Genomic DNA, 18,650 nt, shown 5'->3' on the forward strand with positions numbered 1-18,650 from the left:
TAGCAAAGGGGTCAAAAACAAGAGGGCATACGTTTAAAGTAATTGATTAGAGGGGAGATGAGAAAACATTTTACCACCCAGTGACTGGAACTCACTGGTAGAGGCAGAAACTTTCATCACATTTAAAAAGTACCCAGATGTCTCCTTGAAGAGCAGCAACTTGCAGGGCTGTTCTGGCATGGACACAATGGCTGAAAGGCCTCCTTCTGCATCATAAAATTTCTGTGATTCAGCTCCTGAATAGGCTAAGCTGAAGACCCCAATTTGACCATCTGGATGCTCTTAAGCACCTCAAGGAGCTGGCAAAAATTGCAGCCTATATCTTACCCCTGCAACACTTCATATATTTCTAAATTACATGATAATACCAAAAGTTAAAATACAGCTCAGCATAAGGAGAATATAATTAAAATCCATGCCTTATCAATTTTTTCAGTTAATAAGATGATTTTCTTGTTAATGAACTCTTTATTAGTCGGGCTAATGAGATTGGTATAATTCCCTTATTTTTTATCGCAGTTAAGTATACACAGTGAGAGATAAGACTTCTAATGCAACAAGCACATAAATTACTCAATCCTGAAAAAAAATCAATAAATGCCCCATAAAATTAGTCATTGAATATTTAAAATGCATGCAAGAAGTTTCCTCCATACAGGCTGCCCTACTGTCTAAAGCCAGGACTTGTATTGAGAATTTTTGCTGGGCCTTGAGTGCTAGGAGTTTCCAGCTATTATGGACTCATTCCAGGTGAGTAAGGAAACTGAAAAAAAAAAATCATGAGAATGTTAGTTTTCCCCTCTGCTCTTGCAGAACTACAACTCATATATTGTACCATAGAAATCAGACAGAAGCCTCCAATTAACAACAGAGGGGCAAGAATAGTGTAAAGAAATAACTAACATAGAAAGGTTTTTGTACAATTTAAGCCAGCTAATACCAAGCCAAAAGGTGTTGTTTGGGATTTTTTATTGTCACCAAGGAGAACTAGTGTGCGCTTCAGGAGCAGAGGGGCGTGTTTATGCATTTGAGCGTCAAGGTCAGAGTTGATCAGAAAGCCAGGTCTGCATCACATTGAATATCCATGTAGTCAGGTTCTGATCATTGGACACTGCAGAGAGTTACACCAACAACAGCTTGGTGAAAATTCTATTTTATTAATGAAAATATGTAGTGGAAGGATGAGAGAAAGTGGGGTTATTCTCCTTGGAGCACAGAAGGTTAAAGGGAGATTTAATAGAGATGTTCAAGATTACGAGGCGTTTTGATAGAGTAAATAAGGAGAAACTGTTTCAATTGGCAGATGGATCAGTAACCAGAGAACACAAATTTAAGACAATTGACAAAAGAACTAGAGCGGAGATGAAGGGGTTTATTCTTTCCATAGCAAGATATGATCACTGTCTAAAATAGTGGTGAAATCAAACTCAATTCAAACAGGAAATTGGAAATTTATTTGAAAAGGAAAAGATTGTGGGCTATGGGAGAGAGCAGGGGAGTCAATAGTTCTTTCAAAGAGCTGACACATGTATATTGAACTCAATTGCATCCTTCCATTTTGTATGATTCTATGATTTTACATGTATAACCGAGAAAACGTTTAGTGGCTAATGACTAAAAGCCGATACTCAATAAATGCCTGTTAAAAGAGTATTTGAATTTTAAGTAAGTCCTGCAAATCTATTGTAGGTACTGGGAATAAGGGATTTTGGTATGGGGAAAAAATGAAGTTGCTTGTATCTAGCCATCTCCAACAAGAGAGAACCATCTCTCCTTGACATCAATGACATTACCATTGCTGATACCCCCAAAATCAACATCCTGGGGTGGGTTGGGGGGTGGTAAACAGTCACCAAAAACTCAACTGGACTAGTCATACAAATACAACAACAGATCAGAGGCTGGAGTTCTGAGGCAAGTAATTCACTTCCTGACTCCCCAAAGTCTGTCCACCATCAGTGTGATGGAATACGCTCCACTTGCCTTCATGAGTGCAGCAGCTACATAACTCAAAAAAATCTCGACACCATCCAGGATAAAGCAGCCCACTTAATCGACACCCCATCCACCACCTTAAATACTCACTCCCTCCACCACTGGCACACAGTGGCAGCAGTGTGTACTTTCTACTAGATGTTCTGCTGTAACTCGCAAAGGCTCAGACAGCACCTTCCAAATCCACAACCTCTACCATCTGGAAGGCCAAGGGCAGCAGTTGCTTGGGAACACCACTGCCTGCAAGTTGCTGTTCAAGTCATAAGCCATCCTTACTTGGTACTATATAGCTGTTCCTTCACTGTCACTGGTCAAAATCCTGGAACTCCCTTCCGAACAGCACTATGTGTATTCCTACACCACATGGACTGCAACAGTTCAAGAAGATGACTTATAATTACCTTCTCAAGAGCAAGTAGTGATGGGCAACAAATGCTGGCCTTGTCAGTGATGCTCACATCCCAATGAACAAATAAAAAAAGAGATTTGCTAGTTTCCTTTAAACATTGCATCAAGGTATTGTCATTTTGAAAGTGCGGACATTTTTAAAATCAATCAAATATTAGACCCAAAGGAGAAGGAAATCACATCCAGACAAAGATATTGAATTTAGGATATGTGGGTTGCAGGAGAATAAGCAAATGTCTCTGGCTCTTGAAACATTAGAGCATGGACTTTCTCAAGGGAGAGCTCGATGTCTGCTGGGGTTGTATGCAGAGAATGGAACATAGAAGCAAGATCTTGTTAACATCTGTGTATCTCAGATAATTGACTAACCACTAAAAGCTAATACTCTATCAATCATGTCCTGCCCTTAGCACCATATCAGCCTGTGTTCTCTATTGATAGGAATGAGATCACACTGAGAAATGTCCACAGCACCTTCATGCGGTGATGGCCATGCCTTTTAAATTCTTCAAGGTCTGCCTGATCTTAGTTGCAGGTGTAGCCTCAGCATTTTGTGGTACTGTACCTATGTCACTGCATCCTCAGGTATTTCACTATTTCAAGGTATTTAAGTCACTGCCATGCAAGATGTCGACCCTTATAGAAGGCATTCCTAATTGTCTTTTTGTAGTCCAGCATAGTATACTTCCAACAGATTTGACTTTGAGAGTATAATTAATTTATAGTCCATAACATTGGGCAGAATATTCTGGAAGGTAGGGGGGACAAAGTGGGCCTAGGCAGGCGCGGACCCGATTGCCGGTTGCGATTGGGTGTGCACCGTCATTTTATGTGGGCGGGCCATTTAAGGCCCGTCCAGTGTACTTCACGACTCCCGTACATAGTGGGAGTGGGCGGGCGCGCTCAGCCCACCGGGTGCAATGGCGACCTGGCGGCCTGTATAAAGGAAGGCACCTGGCAGCCATGGAAAGGCTGTTCGCAATGATGGGTGAAGGGCTCTGCAGAGGGGCAATGGAGGTTATTCAAGTCCGGAGGGTAGGCCATTGGGTCAGGCCAGTCCGGAGGGTAGGCCATCAGGGCTGGCCAGGCCGGAAGGTAGGGCGGGGAGCCAGTGTGCCCCTCGTTTTTCTGATGACTGCCTTGCTGCATCACTGACAAGGCCAGCATTTGTTGCCAATCACTCCTCAGGGAGGTGGCAGCACAGCGGGAGGTGCTGGTTCCCAGGATGGGAGGAGGAGGGCCCCGCACATGACGAAACATGCCTGGGAGGAGTTGGCGGAGGTGGTGAGCTCCTGCGACTTGGTGCTGTGCACCTGGATCCAGTGTCACAAGCGCTTCAGCGGCTTGTTGCGCTCTGGCAGGGTAAGGACAATGTTGGCATTGATCACTTAACCCGGCAGGTCGGCTTTCCCCCTGCTGCCGCCACCTCCCTGCCAAGTCTGAGTGTAGTGACTGCATTGAATAGTTGATGATATGTGGCCTTTGCTGGATAGGCCAGAAGATATTGCCCATGCTGAGGTCAGCCTGAGAGGGTAGTGATGAGATAGGTTCTGTGCCCGCAGCATTTGGTACACTGAGACCCACATAACTGTTTTGAGGGCAAGCTGGAGGAGCTGCACCTGGGCGCTGTGCTTGAACTGCAGGACATGTCCAAGTCAGGGTGATGACGTGCTGGGAGGGGAGCTTCAAGGTAGCATGGCAACAAACCATCTGCTGCCCTCTGCACTCCATGTGCTTACGCCTCCTTGCTATGGAAGGATATACAGTGTGGTACCTAATGTGATGTAGGCAGCATGTGTCCAAGGAGGGGGTGGGGGTGTGGGGAACAGGCCTAGCATCTTTGCGTGAGTGTTCGGCAGCAGTGGGGTGAGGAGGCACTGGAGCCCTGATATTTCCCACTCTGGTTAGGGTGGGCCATGCACGAAGAGAGTCCATGTACAATTTGCACAAATCAATGCTTGTCTCTCATTTTCAGGACAAGAATGCTCACAATGCTGCAGAGCGTGTGAGGGCTGGCGGCAGCCAGGTGTGGTTAGCCATTCTCAGCCGGTTTGAGCAGGAGGCCCTGGATTTGGGGAGGCGCCACGCGCCCAGGTCCACTGATGTCGGTGAGGCTGGGGTGCCACAGCCAGGTATGTATGCCCATCAGTGAGGTCAGCATTGTTCTCCCAACAGCCATAGCAGTGCTGAATGTTAAGTGATTTAATTTTGCAACATGGCTTGACCATTGCTTATGGAAGGATGAGCGTATAATGATCCGGGGGACAGGGATGCACTTTGTCATTGTCTCCACATTAACTGATCCACTGTCCTTGTTCTTCCTTTTAGCATCAGTGGAGCAGGGCCGGGAGGAGGAGCAGCAGAGGCCCTGAAGTCTCACCAGGGTCACACCATCTCTACCAGGCAGGCACCAGTGCAGGTACTAGCACCTCAGTGGGAGTTAGAACACCAGCTATTGTCCCGGGGCACAGCTTCACAGTCGCTGGAGCAGCTGGCAGAGACAGAGAGTGCCCAGGGCGCCAGCAGTCAGAGGACAGCAAGGGACCAGGCACATGCTCGGTTGGTGTCTGATGATGTGCCTCTGGAGTTGTCCATGACGCAGCAGGGGACGGAAATGCGGCCGGGTGTGCGGGAGCATCTAGAGGAAATACATGAGGCTATGCTTGGCTTGATCTCCGTGGTGGAGGAGTCTATGCGGACTGTCGCCAAAGCAATGAGCCTCATGGCTGAACGCCATGTGTCCTTCATGGAGAGAGTGGCGACTCTCGTGGAGAGGCTCCTCCAGGAGACCTATCAGGGCTTCCTGGGGATGCGCTCTGACCAGCAAGCCCTCACATCGGCATTGACCACAGCTGGTCAGTGCCAGTGTGGGGGATGGCCTGGGCAGCAAGTTTCCCAGCTCTGTGCCCATCAATCCACAGTGAGCAGGGAGGTCCGAAGTGACCTCACGTCAGCGCAGCAGCTCCCTGGTGTTTCTGCAGGCACCTCTCAGGGTGCTCCCAATGAGGGTGGCAGTTCCTCCACCCCTCTCCCAGTGACCATAGCATCCGGTGAGGCTGCGACAACTGGGGAGATGCCAGCTGTGGAACTGGCCACTCCCTCCCAGGCAGGGCCAGCACACGCTCCACAGGCCAGAGAACAACCGCCAAGGTTATTGAGGCCAACAGGACAGCAGAGTCAGCAGGCTGCTTCAGATGCCACTCCCAGCGATGGGGCAGCACCAAGACCTAGCACCCTGATACGTAAACATAAGACACCTTAGGCACACCACGGGTTTATCACTGGTGCTTTTGTGTTGGCCCAAGATGAGGTCTTCATGATTTGCTTTGAATTGGAACACCCTTGTCATTTTGTTTCATTAAGTTACTTTGCCTGTGATATTAAATTCAGACATGTGGCTGAGGATGCCTCTTTTCTTCTGCATGTGTATGGTTTCCAAAGATGTTAGGAGTGCTTTGTGGGACATTCAGCTTTATGAACAAGGGCCTTAGTTTCTAACCTGGAAGATTTGGCACTTAGGTATCAAGCATGCAGCCAACAGACCAAGCTTGTCCTGGAGGTACATCTGTGGTGTGCTAGCTGAAGGTCCATTGGATTAAAGCCTCGCAGGTGTCCCTGCCTCCCTGTAGTATGCCCAGGTCAGTGTCTACCCCTCAGCATTTCCCTTTGCATGCTCATCCTCTGATTCACTGCTGGACTCATCATGTGCAGCCACAGCCACTGCGTTGACGTCCTCATTGTCCACTGCGTCCCCCCTTTCCAGCGCAAGATTGTGGAGAGCGCAGCATGCAACCATTATCACCCAGACACGATCTGGGGGGTACTGGAGTGCGCCCCCTGAGCAGTCCAGGCATCAGAAGCACAGCTTGAGAAGACCAATGGGTCTCTCCACCACAGCCCTTGTGGAGGTGTGGCTCCTATTGTAGTGCTGCTCAGCTTCTGTTTTTGGATGGTGGAAAGGTGTCATGAGCCACCTTCTGAGCTTGTCATCCAGCAGCCATCCATCAAACCGGGCTGGAGCACTGAAGAGCCTCGGCACCTGGGAGTGTCTGAGGATGTAGGTGTCGTGGGAGCTGCCTGCGTACTTTGTACAGATTTGTAGAATCTGCATCCTGTGATCACACATTATCTGCACGTTCATGGAGTGGAAGCCCTTCCTGTTGACGAAGGCACCGGGCTCACCTGCTGGCACCTTGATGGCCACATGTGTGCAGTCTATTGCATCCTGGACGTGGGGTAAGCCAGCAATGGCCGCGAAGCCTCTGGCTCCTGTGCCTGGCTTGCCTGGTCCCAACGAAAGTGGATGAAGGTCAATGCACGCCTAAACAGGGCATCTGTAACCTGCTTGACACAAGTGTGGACAGCTGATTGGGAGACACTGCAAAGATCACCTACGTATCCATAGAAGGAGCCAGAGGCATAGAAGTCGAGGGCAGCTGTGACCTTTAGAGCCAGAGGCAAGGGGTTTCCACCCACACAGTTATTGGAGACCTCAGGCCCAATCATCTGACAAATTTAGTCTCCCTTGAGAAATGGAGCCTCCTTCGGCACTGCACCTCAGACATATTGAGGTAGCTGCTTTGCCGCCTCTATACCCTGGCAGCAGGATAGTGGCGTCTTCTGCGGCCCTTTCTGCCTTGGTCTACCTCTTGGCCCTGTGCCCCTTGTACCTATACCTCTCCTCCCAAAGGTGGCTCCCCTGGAGGCTGAATGTGCACTCCTGGCCTCCTTCCCCTTCTAGCCCTCCCTTCCTCCTCAGAGGAGGTGCCTCCAGTGGAGAATTCAGCTCCCATTCCCAGGCTATGGGAAGGCTTCCTGAAACCTGCAGGCCTGAAAAAAATTCCTCACTGTAGAGTGCTGACCTGAAGGTTAAGAGTCCAGACAAAACAGTTGGTATGTGCTTGAAGGATTGCAGATCACACAGGCAAGTTTCAACAACTTTGAAAAATCAACACTTGAGAGGACACACTCGCAACCCCAGTGAGCCCTCTTATTCCGCCCGTGGATGAGGTTTATACAAATATGTCCTACCCGACTGCCCGTTGTGCCCGTGCGCCAACCCGAAGATCGCACGGGCGCTGAAAAATCGGCGTCGATTGGTGAGTCAAGGACCTTAAGTGGTCCGTTAATTAATGGTGGGTACGCAGCAGAGGTCATTGCGCGCCCACCCAATGAAATATCACAATGGCATGCAGTGATGTCGGGATGCTCACCCGACGTCACCGCGCATCATTTTACGCACAGACGTGCGGGGCCCGTCCCCGCGCGCCAACAGGAAAATTCTGCCCATTATGTACCCAACGCTGTCATTGTACCAAAATAAAATACTGCAGATTCTGGAAATCTGAAATAAAAACAGAAAATGCTGAAAACACTTAGCAGGTCTGGCAGTATCCATGAAGGTAAAAAACAGAGATAAAGGACCTGTCTTCGGTTCTGAAGAAAGATCTGAAATGTTAACCTTGTTTCGCTCTCCACAGATGCTGCCAGACCTGCTGAATATTTCTAGCATTTTCAGTCAAGATACTGATGCTTGCTTCACATAAGCACAAGATTTATTTCAATAATGTTTAGCAATACAGGTACTTAAAGAGGTAATTTTGGGTGGTTATTCCTGATGCAGAACTACACTAAAAGGGGCCGTGGGTTGATGATAGGTGTATAAGACAGCAGGGCCAATTCTACAATCCCTGATCCCATTATGCAAACCTCCACACTGGAAGCAGAACTTTGCAAATAATGTATTCAATATTTTTTTATTTTTCAATTATGTATTGTGCATCTTGCTTCAACTGTTGCAATGTTTGGCGTTTTAGGCTTTAACTTACTAATTGTGTCACAAAACCTGAAGTTATGTGGCATATTGTGATGGAGTCTGAACAATTGTAAGGTTACTTTTCAAAGGCAGCTTTCTAATTATATATGTTATAGTACAATAAAGTTACACTTTAAAACGGTATTTTCCTCACTCATTAAGCATGTCAAAGTTCATCTGTTCATAACATTTTGAAATCTATTTCTTTGTTCTTCAGAACTCACTTTTATTCCTCAAGTCTTAAAAGGAGAGCATCCACAGTGTCTTTTCAGCTAAATTATACTCTCAGGTCTCTGATATGATTCCTTTCTCTGCACACAGTCTCCTGCAGACCAGTGCAAGAAGATTCATGCAGGGGATGAAGTGATTCAAGTCAACCATCAAACTGTGGTAAGTGGTTTAAACTTCAAAAAGGGGCCTCACGTTCATTGGTAATTGAAGTTTCCTTGTCCTTGAATTGTAATTGGGAATTTTTTTAAGGTGGAAGGAAGTTGCTCTTCCTTTTACAGCTTTGTTGGCACCCTTCCATAACAGTACAAGATGTAATATGAAACACTGCAATTTTGCACTCACTCGGTATGCCTTGAGAGTTCCTCAGGAGGGACCTAGTTACTTCAAATTTCTAGAAGTATAAAGACTAAGGTTCATCTGGTTTGCTTCTACCATCTTCATAGACACATTATACAGCAATAATGGACATGTTGACTTATAATAGCAATCATTCTCCAACAATTAGTCTACAACAGATTCAGAAATGTTGCAAAGAAAACCACCAGTGGTGGAGAACTTTGGAAATCACCTTTTTCCTCCCAAGAATGCTGCACTTACCAAACCTCTTGTCCCAAATTATTCATATACTATATACCGGATTTTCATGTCGGAGGCAGGAATCAGGAGACGGATATAATCCCACCACCATGATTCCTGCCTCTGTCTTGAGACTGCCAGCAGGCAGGATCTTCCCAGGGCGTATAGGCCCTAACTGGCCTGGAGGTAGGATTGGAAGCAAACGGAGTCCAAAGCGGGCAAGTTCAAAGGCCCCCTCTATTCCCAAAAATCCTCGGCCTGCTGCTTCCAGGGCAATTAGTGGCTCATCTACATACAGTATTCTGAGCATGTTAAACCCCCCTTACTCTACCTGCTCACCACCAACCCCCTTACCCTCATCGTCACTCCCTCATCCACCTCAACATCCTCACCCATTTTCTGTTTTATGAGCAGAACTCACAAACTCCACTGTAAAAATTGGAAGCCACTGAAGAGCCCATAAAACTCCCTGAGTAACTAAACAAACTCTTCAAAGCAGCTGTATAAACAATGTCAAGCACTTGTAAAACTATTGGGCAGTTGGATTGTACCAATGGCGTATAAAACTCCTAAGTAAACAAACATACTTCATGACTGCTAACTCAACAGACTTCAAGACTAAACATGTAAAAGCAATGGGAAAAGATTAAACATTCATACTTGGCCATCATACTAGGTTGCCTTTCAATAGTGTGAAATGTACTCGACTTTTTACCTCTTAGATGAACCTTTTTAACTCATCTGAAGACTTTTCCACATTTACAATGCTGATCTTTTATTTGACAGCTTGCCAGTTGGTAGAAGTAACAATCTGGCAAATGCATTGTTTACATACGAACATGGAGCAGGAGTAAGCCCTTCAGCCCTTGAAGCCTGCTCCACCATTTAATAAGATCATGGCTGATCTGATAGTAACTTGAAATCTGCATCCCAGCTACCGCCGATAACATATCACCCCTTTGCTTACCAAGAATCTATCCACCTCTGCCTTAAAAATATCCAAAGGCCAGAATTTTACGTCTTGCAGGTGGGTGCGTACCCAACCCAAATGGGTGTAAAATCGCTCAAGATGTCGTCGGGCAAGCGTCCTGACGTCATCGCGCACTTGTGCAATATTTTGCTTGGTGGGCATGCCCATAAGTCATAAGGCCGCCTGCTGACAATTAAGCGAGCAATTAAGCTCATTATCGACCCAATTGTAAGCTATTTCTTTGCGGCCCGTCCAACCTTATAGTTGGCGGACGGGCCAATCGGCCAGGCGGGTTTTACATTTTTGATGAAACCTCGTCCAAGGTTGGGATGAAATCTCCGTTAGGATTTAAAATAAAACAAAATATCTGCAGACAGTTTTTTTTATGAGGTATGTTTTCAGGTGCATGATTGTGCAGCATGGACATTTTTTGCATAATTCTTGTGCTTCCTTTTATTATTTGGAGGTCTACAGCACTCTAAGGCATTCAGGGAGCTCAGTGGAAGCGCTCACCAGGACCCGCGGTGAAGTCGGCGCCTGCCCCTTTCCCACTCCCACCGGCAGTGCTGAGCCTTTCTCAGGGTGCATTTCACATTAGTGAGTTTAATTGCCCACTTAATTGTCAGCGGTTAGCCTTCTGACTTATGTGCACGCCCACCGAGCGAAATATCGTGCAATAACGACAGGACGCTTGCTTGATGTCTTCTTGCGTGATTTTATGCCCGTTCAGGTTGGGCGATAGCCCGCCCCCGAGATATAAAATTCTGGCCTTTGAATATTTTTAAAGCAGAGATTCTTGGTAAGCAAGGAGGGTGATATGTTATCAGCGGTTGTGGTGGGGGGACGGTTTCATGTCCGTTCCTGGGCCCGCCGATCGCGCGCACCCGACGAGAGCAAAATTCAGGCCAAAGACTCTGCTTCCACCACCTTTTCAGGAAGGGAGTTCCAAAGACTCAAAACCCTCTTGAGTGAAAAAAATTTCACCTCACCTCTATTTTAAATGGGCAACCCCTTATTTTAAACAGTGATCCCTGGGACAGGATTTTCCCCCTGTCGAGGGCGAAGTTGAAGTGTGGGCGCCTCCAATCGGCGTCCTCAATTGGGGGCAGGGCGCCATTTAATGTGGGCGGGCCAATTAAGGCCCGCTCAGCGTGATGTCCAGCGGGAAGCGCTGTGAGTTCCCTGTGCAGGCGGGCGGGATTCCCTAAACCTGAGAGTGCGCTCTTTCGCACATGCGCACGAAAGAGCACACTCATCTCCCTGAGGCTAAGTGCTGCCTCAGGGAGATCACCTCTATTGTCAAAAATATTAAAAATAGAAAATAAAAATTCCCTGGCATGTCCCCTCATACAACACTGTCACATGAGTTGGGACATGTCCATAATTCTTTTTAAAAACTTTAATTAAATTTTTAAAAATCTACACGACACCTCATCCTGCCTGTGGATGAAGTTTCATGCTTTTTCTAATTCCCGCCAGGGCCCCTGACCTGCCCACCAACCTTATGGTTGGACGGGCAGGTCCATTAATTAGTTTAATGACTTTGTCAATGGCCATAGTTGGCCATTGACAGGTTGCTGGGCACACAGCTGATTTTGCTGCGCCCCCGCCTACCTGAAAATTTAAATGGGGCAGGGTGATGTCGTTACTTCCACCCGATGTCACCACGCATCATTTTACGTGTCGGCGAGTGGGCCCTGCCCCCCCCTCGCCAACGGGAAAATCCTGCCCCTAGTTCTGGATTTTTCCACAAGAGGAAACATCCTCTCCACAACAACCCTGCAAGATCTTATATGTTTCAATCAAGTCGCTTCTTACTCTTCAAAACTCCAGCTGATACAAGCCTAGTCTGTCCAACATTACCACATAAGACAACCCACCCATTCCAGGTATTAGTCTGGTAAACCTTCTCTGAACTTCTTCTAATGCATTTACATCCTTCCTGAAATAATATTAACCAATATTATACACCGTACTCCGTGGTCTCACTTGTTCCCTGTACAACTGAAGCATAACCTCCTTACTTCTGTATTCAATTCCCCTCACAATAAATGATAACTTTCTAGTACTTAGTACTTACATACTAAGCTTTTGTGATTCATGCACTAGGACACCCAGATCTCTCTGCACCTCAGAGCTCTGCAATCTCTCACCATTTAGATAATAAGTTTCCCTTCAGATTAGATAATATACATGTCTTTTATCCTTCCTGCCAAAATGGACAATTTCACATTTTCCTACATTGTACTCCATTTGCCAGATCTTTGCTCACTCACTTAACCTATCTGTAACTTTTTGTAGCCTCCTTATGTCCTCTTCACAACTTACTTTCTTACCTATCTTTGTGTCATCAGCGAATTTGGCAACCATCCCTGCAATCCCTCCATCCAAGTCATTTATATAAATGTTAAACAATTGAGGTCCCAACACTGATCACTGTGGCTAACCACTCGTTACATTTTGCCAACCTGAAAAAAGACCCATTTATGCCTACTGTCTACCTCCTGTCAGCCAGCCACTCTTCTATGCAATATGTTACCCCCTAAACCATGAATTTTAATTTTCCACAATAACCATTGATGTGGCACTTTATGAAATGCCTTCTGGAAATCTAAGTACAGTACATCCACCAGTTTCCTTTTATCCAAAGCACGTGTTACTTCCTCAAAGAACTCCAATAACTTGGTTAAACACGATTTCCTTTTTACAAAACCATGTTGACTCTGCCTGATGACCTTGAGTTCATCCAAGTGCCCGTCATAACTTCTTTAATAAGAGCTTCTAACATTTTCCCTATGACAGATGTTAAGCTAACTGGCCTGTAGTTTTCTGCTTTCTGTCTCCCTCCCTTTTTGAATAAAGGAGTTACATTTGCTATCTTCCAATCTAATGGAACCTTCTCTGAACCTAAGGAGTTTTGGAAAATTAAAACCAATGCATCAACTATCTCACTAAACACTTCTTTGAAGACTGTAGGATGAAGTCCATCAGGACCCAGCCTCTCGTCAGCCTGCAGCTCCAACAATTTACTCAGTACCACTTCTCTGATGACTATAATTTTCCTGCCTTCCTTCCCCACTTCGATTTCTTGGTTTATAGCTGCTTCTGGGATGTTACTTTTATCCTTTATAGTGAAAAATTATGCAAAATACCTGTTCAATTCATTTGCCATCTCCTTGTTTTCCAGTTCTCCAGACTCATTTTGTATAGGACCAACGCTCACTTTGTTAACTCGTTTCTTTTTTAAGTGTTTATAAAAACTCTCACTATCTGTTTTTATATTCCTGGCTAGCTGTCTCTCACACTCTAATTTTTCCCTCATTATTAGTCTTTCAGTCATTCTTTGCTGTTGCTTATATTCTGTCCAATCTTCGGACCTGCCATCTGTCTTTGCACATTTGTATGCTTTCTCTTTAAGTTTGATACTATATTTAACCTTCCTAGTTAACCATGGATGGTGTGTCCGTCCCTTGGATCTTTTCGTACTTGTCAGAATATATCTGTTCTGTGCATTCTGAAATATCCCCTTAAATATTTGCCATTGCATCTCTATTGACTTATCCCTTAACCTAATTTGCAAATTCACTTTAGATAGCTCAGCTTTCAAGCCCCCATAAATGCCCTTATTTAAGTTTAAAAACTTAATCTCAGACTCACTCCTCTCTCCCCCAAACTGAATGTAAAATTCAATCATATTATGCAATAGTTATATCTTCTAAACAAAGCAATGTCATAACTCATCTTACTGAACACAGATACAAGTCAAATTTCAGCATTTAATTATTAACTGTGAAGGAGGCAAACCCATTTTACTTACCTTTTAAACAAATCCTGCCTCCAGTCTATGCTTCACACCTCCAAAACCCGCCATCTGCTAAAGTCCAGCCACTTCCATGAAAATTAACAAACTTACCTGGGGCGGGCTTTCAATGATCCCACAACACTGTCACTTGCCTCCTTAATAGGATTGGGTGGGTTCCGGGACCTTCCCCACACTTGTGGAAATGGTCGAGGGCAGGATTAGAGGCAGAATCTCTTGGTGCCCCGTCTGGCGGACATTTTTTTTTAGTCACACTTTCATTTGGTCCTGATTGGGACCTTGAAAACCTGGTCACATGTCTCATATTATTATTTTCTGAAAGAAATCTATCCAATTTCCATCGAAATGAATCAAAACTGATGGCTTCCAGAGTCTCCTAAGGGAACTTGTTCCGTGAATCAATCAGTCTCTCACTGAAATATTGTTTCCATAGATTAGTTTTGAATTTATCTCCCCTTCAAGTGCAGGATATGCCTTCTGACATCAGTAGGCCAACTAGTGCATGGTTTATGTGCCCAGTTCTAACTATACTAAACTAAGCTGAGAGGAAGTACCTTGAAACTAGGGATGGATAGTTTTTAAGCATAAACCTAGCAAATTATTCTAAATAATAGTGCAGAAATAGGGCAGAGGTCATCATTTTGAAATATTGATGGAAAAAAATGTTTTAAGTTGGAATGGAACAACAGATAATTTTTGGTTTTGTACATTCTGGCAAAGAAACACCCAGTCTACTGTGGCAACTAAAAGTACATAATGAGCATATTTATCCTGATGCCTGCTTTCATTGCGTAACATGGGATTTAAGCACACAGACTGCAAAAGTTGTGCTCATTTCACCTCAGTAAAGCATCACAGCAGTATCTGACTAGTTTTGAGGATTGCAATATATGCTTGGCAAGGTTTACGTATCAATGTAACAAGTGGCATTTTATGGACTGCTTGTTTAAGTCTATAATATTAGTATAAATACACAGAACCATTTGATCAAGTAAACAGTTCAGTATCCTTTGCTGGCACCAATTCCTCTACAAGGATGATTAGTTTGCAATATTCGGATTATTGGCAGACCTTTCTTGATTTCTACCTAGCACCTTGCATGTACTTGTCCTGCTAGACCAGTGGGGTGATCCCATCATCATGCATTTCCAGTGGGAAATTCCACTTGTAGGGATTGCACCTAGGGAAATAGCAGAGGTATTGCAAGTGATTTCCAATAATGCATTCCTGCAGGAGTAGTTCCCCACTGTGAGTTCAGATCATGGAGTCACACTATATCTTATCCTCGTGTTTGTGTGAAACTAACTGTGAATTACATACCAGTCTAAATTGTAAACTTCCGCACTTCCACCTTCTTCACACTTCTCTAAACGTTCTTTACACTTCTCAAATTTTCCAAATTAAAAGGCTGTGACTTCTCCTGCTCTTGACTTCTAAAAGCTTTCCCTTTAAGTAGCTATACTGGGCATTTGTCTTCCACCACTAGATTCGAGTTTTGATTAAAATTTGTAGAAGCACATCTGTAAATTTAAAGTGGCAGACTATCTGCATCACTGCAGCTTTTCCACATCAGCTTCGCCCCTAATGGTGAATGAAATGCAACATTGTCTCAAAAGCATGGGTCTTTCTGCTTTGTTTGCAATTGATTGTTTAAATCTAAAATCCTTTGCTTATTAATGTGTATCTTAAGCTGCCGAGCCTGGTGGTACTCGCATGCCAGGGTATCAACATCTCAACCATAAATTTGCAAGGTTATTTTAAAAACCCAACTTATATTCTTCAGGGAAGAAATTCTGTCATTCTCCTGAACCTGATCTACACGTGATCTTTCTCCACACTAAGTAGCTCATTCTTAACATCCTTTGTACCAACCTGGCAACCCGCTCAGTTAAAAGTTCACCACATTCTCTAGGCAAGTAGAGATAGGCAAAATCTTTTAAAAAGCACTTTAAAAAGTCTTAAATCTATACTGATTAGCTATAGTCCTTGACTACTTAAGGTTGTTTGAATGTTCTATGATTCTGGCTATTTTTGTTGTCTTTTACATATTAATAGTGTCTTTTAAATTTGGAATATATAAACTCAAAATCCTCTCCTACTCTAATATTGAAAATTGCGAAAAAAGAGACATGCTGTGATTGGATGTGATTCTGTGATTGGACAACACCTGCTGATTGTGCTGAGAATTGCACCGAAAAACAATTTAAGATTATCAGCTGAGCTCGCAGTGCGGCTCAATTATGCATGCTAGAAGCTACATATATTCACACACAGGGTCCTGTCTTTGACAGACAGAAGGAGTATGTCCACACATTGCACCTTTTTCAACCAGTGTAGTACTGGCACCATTGCTCCTGATGACGCTGCCAGTATTGGAGAACTGCCAACATCTGATTGGCTGGCAACTCTCTGAGACAGGACTTCCAGTCCTCAAGGGGCAGAAATCCTGCCTCCAGCCTATAACCTGCCAATTGGCTGTTAAATGGCTACAGTGCAGCTGTTCTTTGCCTGAAGGCTCCCCACAACTTTTTAGCAGGGGTGGCGGAAACCATATCACCCCATATGAGTCAGCTCAAAGTGGGGGGGTGGGGGGTGGGGTGGTGAGGGAATGACATTGAGAGACAGATTGAAAAAGACAAAAAAGAGATACATTTCCAAGAATAAGGTACAAACACCAAATTTAACCTTGGATGGATCTCTTAGTTACAAAACAGTGCTGCCAGAACTGGAGCGTATCCCTATTCCTCTCCTTAGTACTTTAGCTCCTACCACTCCTGCCATCACATACCCCTGCCATCACTGATAACAGTTACAAGGAATTTGTCAGTTTTGGCAAGCAACCATTCAAACCTCAAGTTCCCTGCCAAAACTCAAGTTCCACTTCTGTAGTTAATCTCAAGATCAACCCCCAGTGCTGTGCTGGACAAGGGAACTTTGTGCACTGTTACCATCCAGTATTGCGAAATATCAAGGGGTATCTTTTCCACACAGTTTCTCCCAATACCCCGTTTTGCCATTCTCCCAACTTTCTGCCAAAGTTATGGCATGGAGATTAGGAGACGCCCGCAGAAACCCTACACCCAGATATTTAACCCCAAGTGGTATGACATATTAATATGGTCTGACAGATTCCTTCAAAAGCATCTTCCAAACGCACGACCGCTATCACCTAGAAGGACAAGGGCAGCAGATATTGGGAACACCACCACCTTCAAGTTGCTCTCCAAGCCACACACCATCCTGACTTAGAAATATATTGCCGTTCCTTCACTGTGACTGGGTCAAAATCCAGAAACTCCCTTCCTAACAGCACTATGGGTGTACCTATACCACATGGATTGCAGCAGTTCAAGAAGATGGCTCGCCACCACCTTCTCAAGGGCAATCAGGGACAGGCAATAAATGCTGGTCCAGTCAACAACACCCGCATCCCATGAACGAGTAAGTAAAAAAAATGATCCTGTTAAGTATTCCTGGTTTTATAACCAGTAAGGGACTAAAATAAACACATAAGTACAGAATTATATATAAAATAAATACCGCTCATTTACAGTTTTCACAAATAATTTCATAGAATGCAATCACCAAAGCAATAGGAAAAAATCCCAGAATACCATTCAATAAAAATGGAATTTAAATTGTTCAGTCGCTGTACATCAGCTATCTCTCACGTGATGTAAAGATCCCTATTGTTATAATTCAATAAATCCCCAAATAACCGTGAGGAAGCCATGGGAGATCTAAAATGAAATTGCAAATTCTGAAAATTTGAAATGAAAGCAGACTATGTTAGACAAAGCCAGAGGTACACAGCATCTATAAAGAGAAAAGACTGTTAACTTTCAGAGTGCAAAGCTTTGCTAATGCAGAGTCTGTGCTAAAACAAATATTAACCTGCCTTCTCTCCTGCCAACAATTACTATTTTTATCTTATGCATTAAATTTGCTTTGGGGAGAACAATAATGAAAGACAATGAACAGGAACACATCTTAAATACATTTGCATTCTGTTGTCTGGGTGAAAGAATCTGTGACAGTCTTGATGTAGTAAAAAGAGACTGCTCTGTAATTTTATGCATGGAGGATTCCACAAGCCTGCAGTGAATTGACAAGTCACAAATCAGTGATTCTTTCTGAGTGGTGAACTCCATTGCCATGGCTACATCTTCCTCTTATTAATACTGTAAACTGGTATGTGAATCCTTAGTTGCTGTGTGGATTACACAGCTATTAATGAATGACATTTTAATGTGTTGAGAAACCCAACGCAGAGATTAAGTGGGGTAGTATTTTCCCAGAATAAAAGAGCTGGATGAATGAAATTGTACTTTTTAACGGGGGAGGCATCGAGCACTAATATAAAGCACAATATCATGTCCTAAATAGTTTTTCTTATTCCTAGCTTTCATCACTGATGCCTGTCCATCAGACATCACTTACTTTAGGCAACATACGCCCCAGAGTTGGTATTTTCAGAGTATTTGTCTGACTCAGGAAGCTTTGTCTCCCGGGAGCCAGTATAGACAGCCTGGCTGGACACTCCATGCAATTTTCAGATTGGTGATTCAGTGAACATCAGATGCCTGAATTTCTGACGTGCATCAAAGACCAGTGGGATTCCCTAACAATCCATAATTGTATTTTCCATTTAGATCAATGACTTTGACAGTTGTGTGCTAAAATATAGTTTATTGCTGAAAATGACCACAGAAAGCCTCTTTGGGGTGTGCCAAAGAGTTGTACTGAGCCATGGAACAAGTGGTTCCCAATTTTAGTTCCCGGACTCTCCTGAGTTAGCTGACTTGAGTTGGGGTGGGTGATTAGTTGCTACACTT

At 44.4% G+C, this 18,650-nt stretch overlaps 1 protein-coding gene across 1 annotated transcript in view; it reads left to right on the forward strand.

The window, feature by feature from the left end:
• Positions 1–18,650, forward strand: part of si:ch211-26b3.4 (connector enhancer of kinase suppressor of ras 2) — a 748,930-nt gene that overhangs the window by 370,989 nt on the left and 359,291 nt on the right. Inside the window, exon 8 of the mRNA XM_041195459.1 lies at positions 8,540–8,608. Within this exon, the coding sequence (XP_041051393.1) occupies positions 8,540–8,608 (69 nt within the window). The remainder of the gene's footprint in view (positions 1–8,539; positions 8,609–18,650) is intronic.

Source organism: Carcharodon carcharias, chromosome 9 (genome assembly GCF_017639515.1).
Source record: "Carcharodon carcharias isolate sCarCar2 chromosome 9, sCarCar2.pri, whole genome shotgun sequence".
Classification (NCBI taxonomy): domain Eukaryota; kingdom Metazoa; phylum Chordata; class Chondrichthyes; order Lamniformes; family Lamnidae; genus Carcharodon; species Carcharodon carcharias.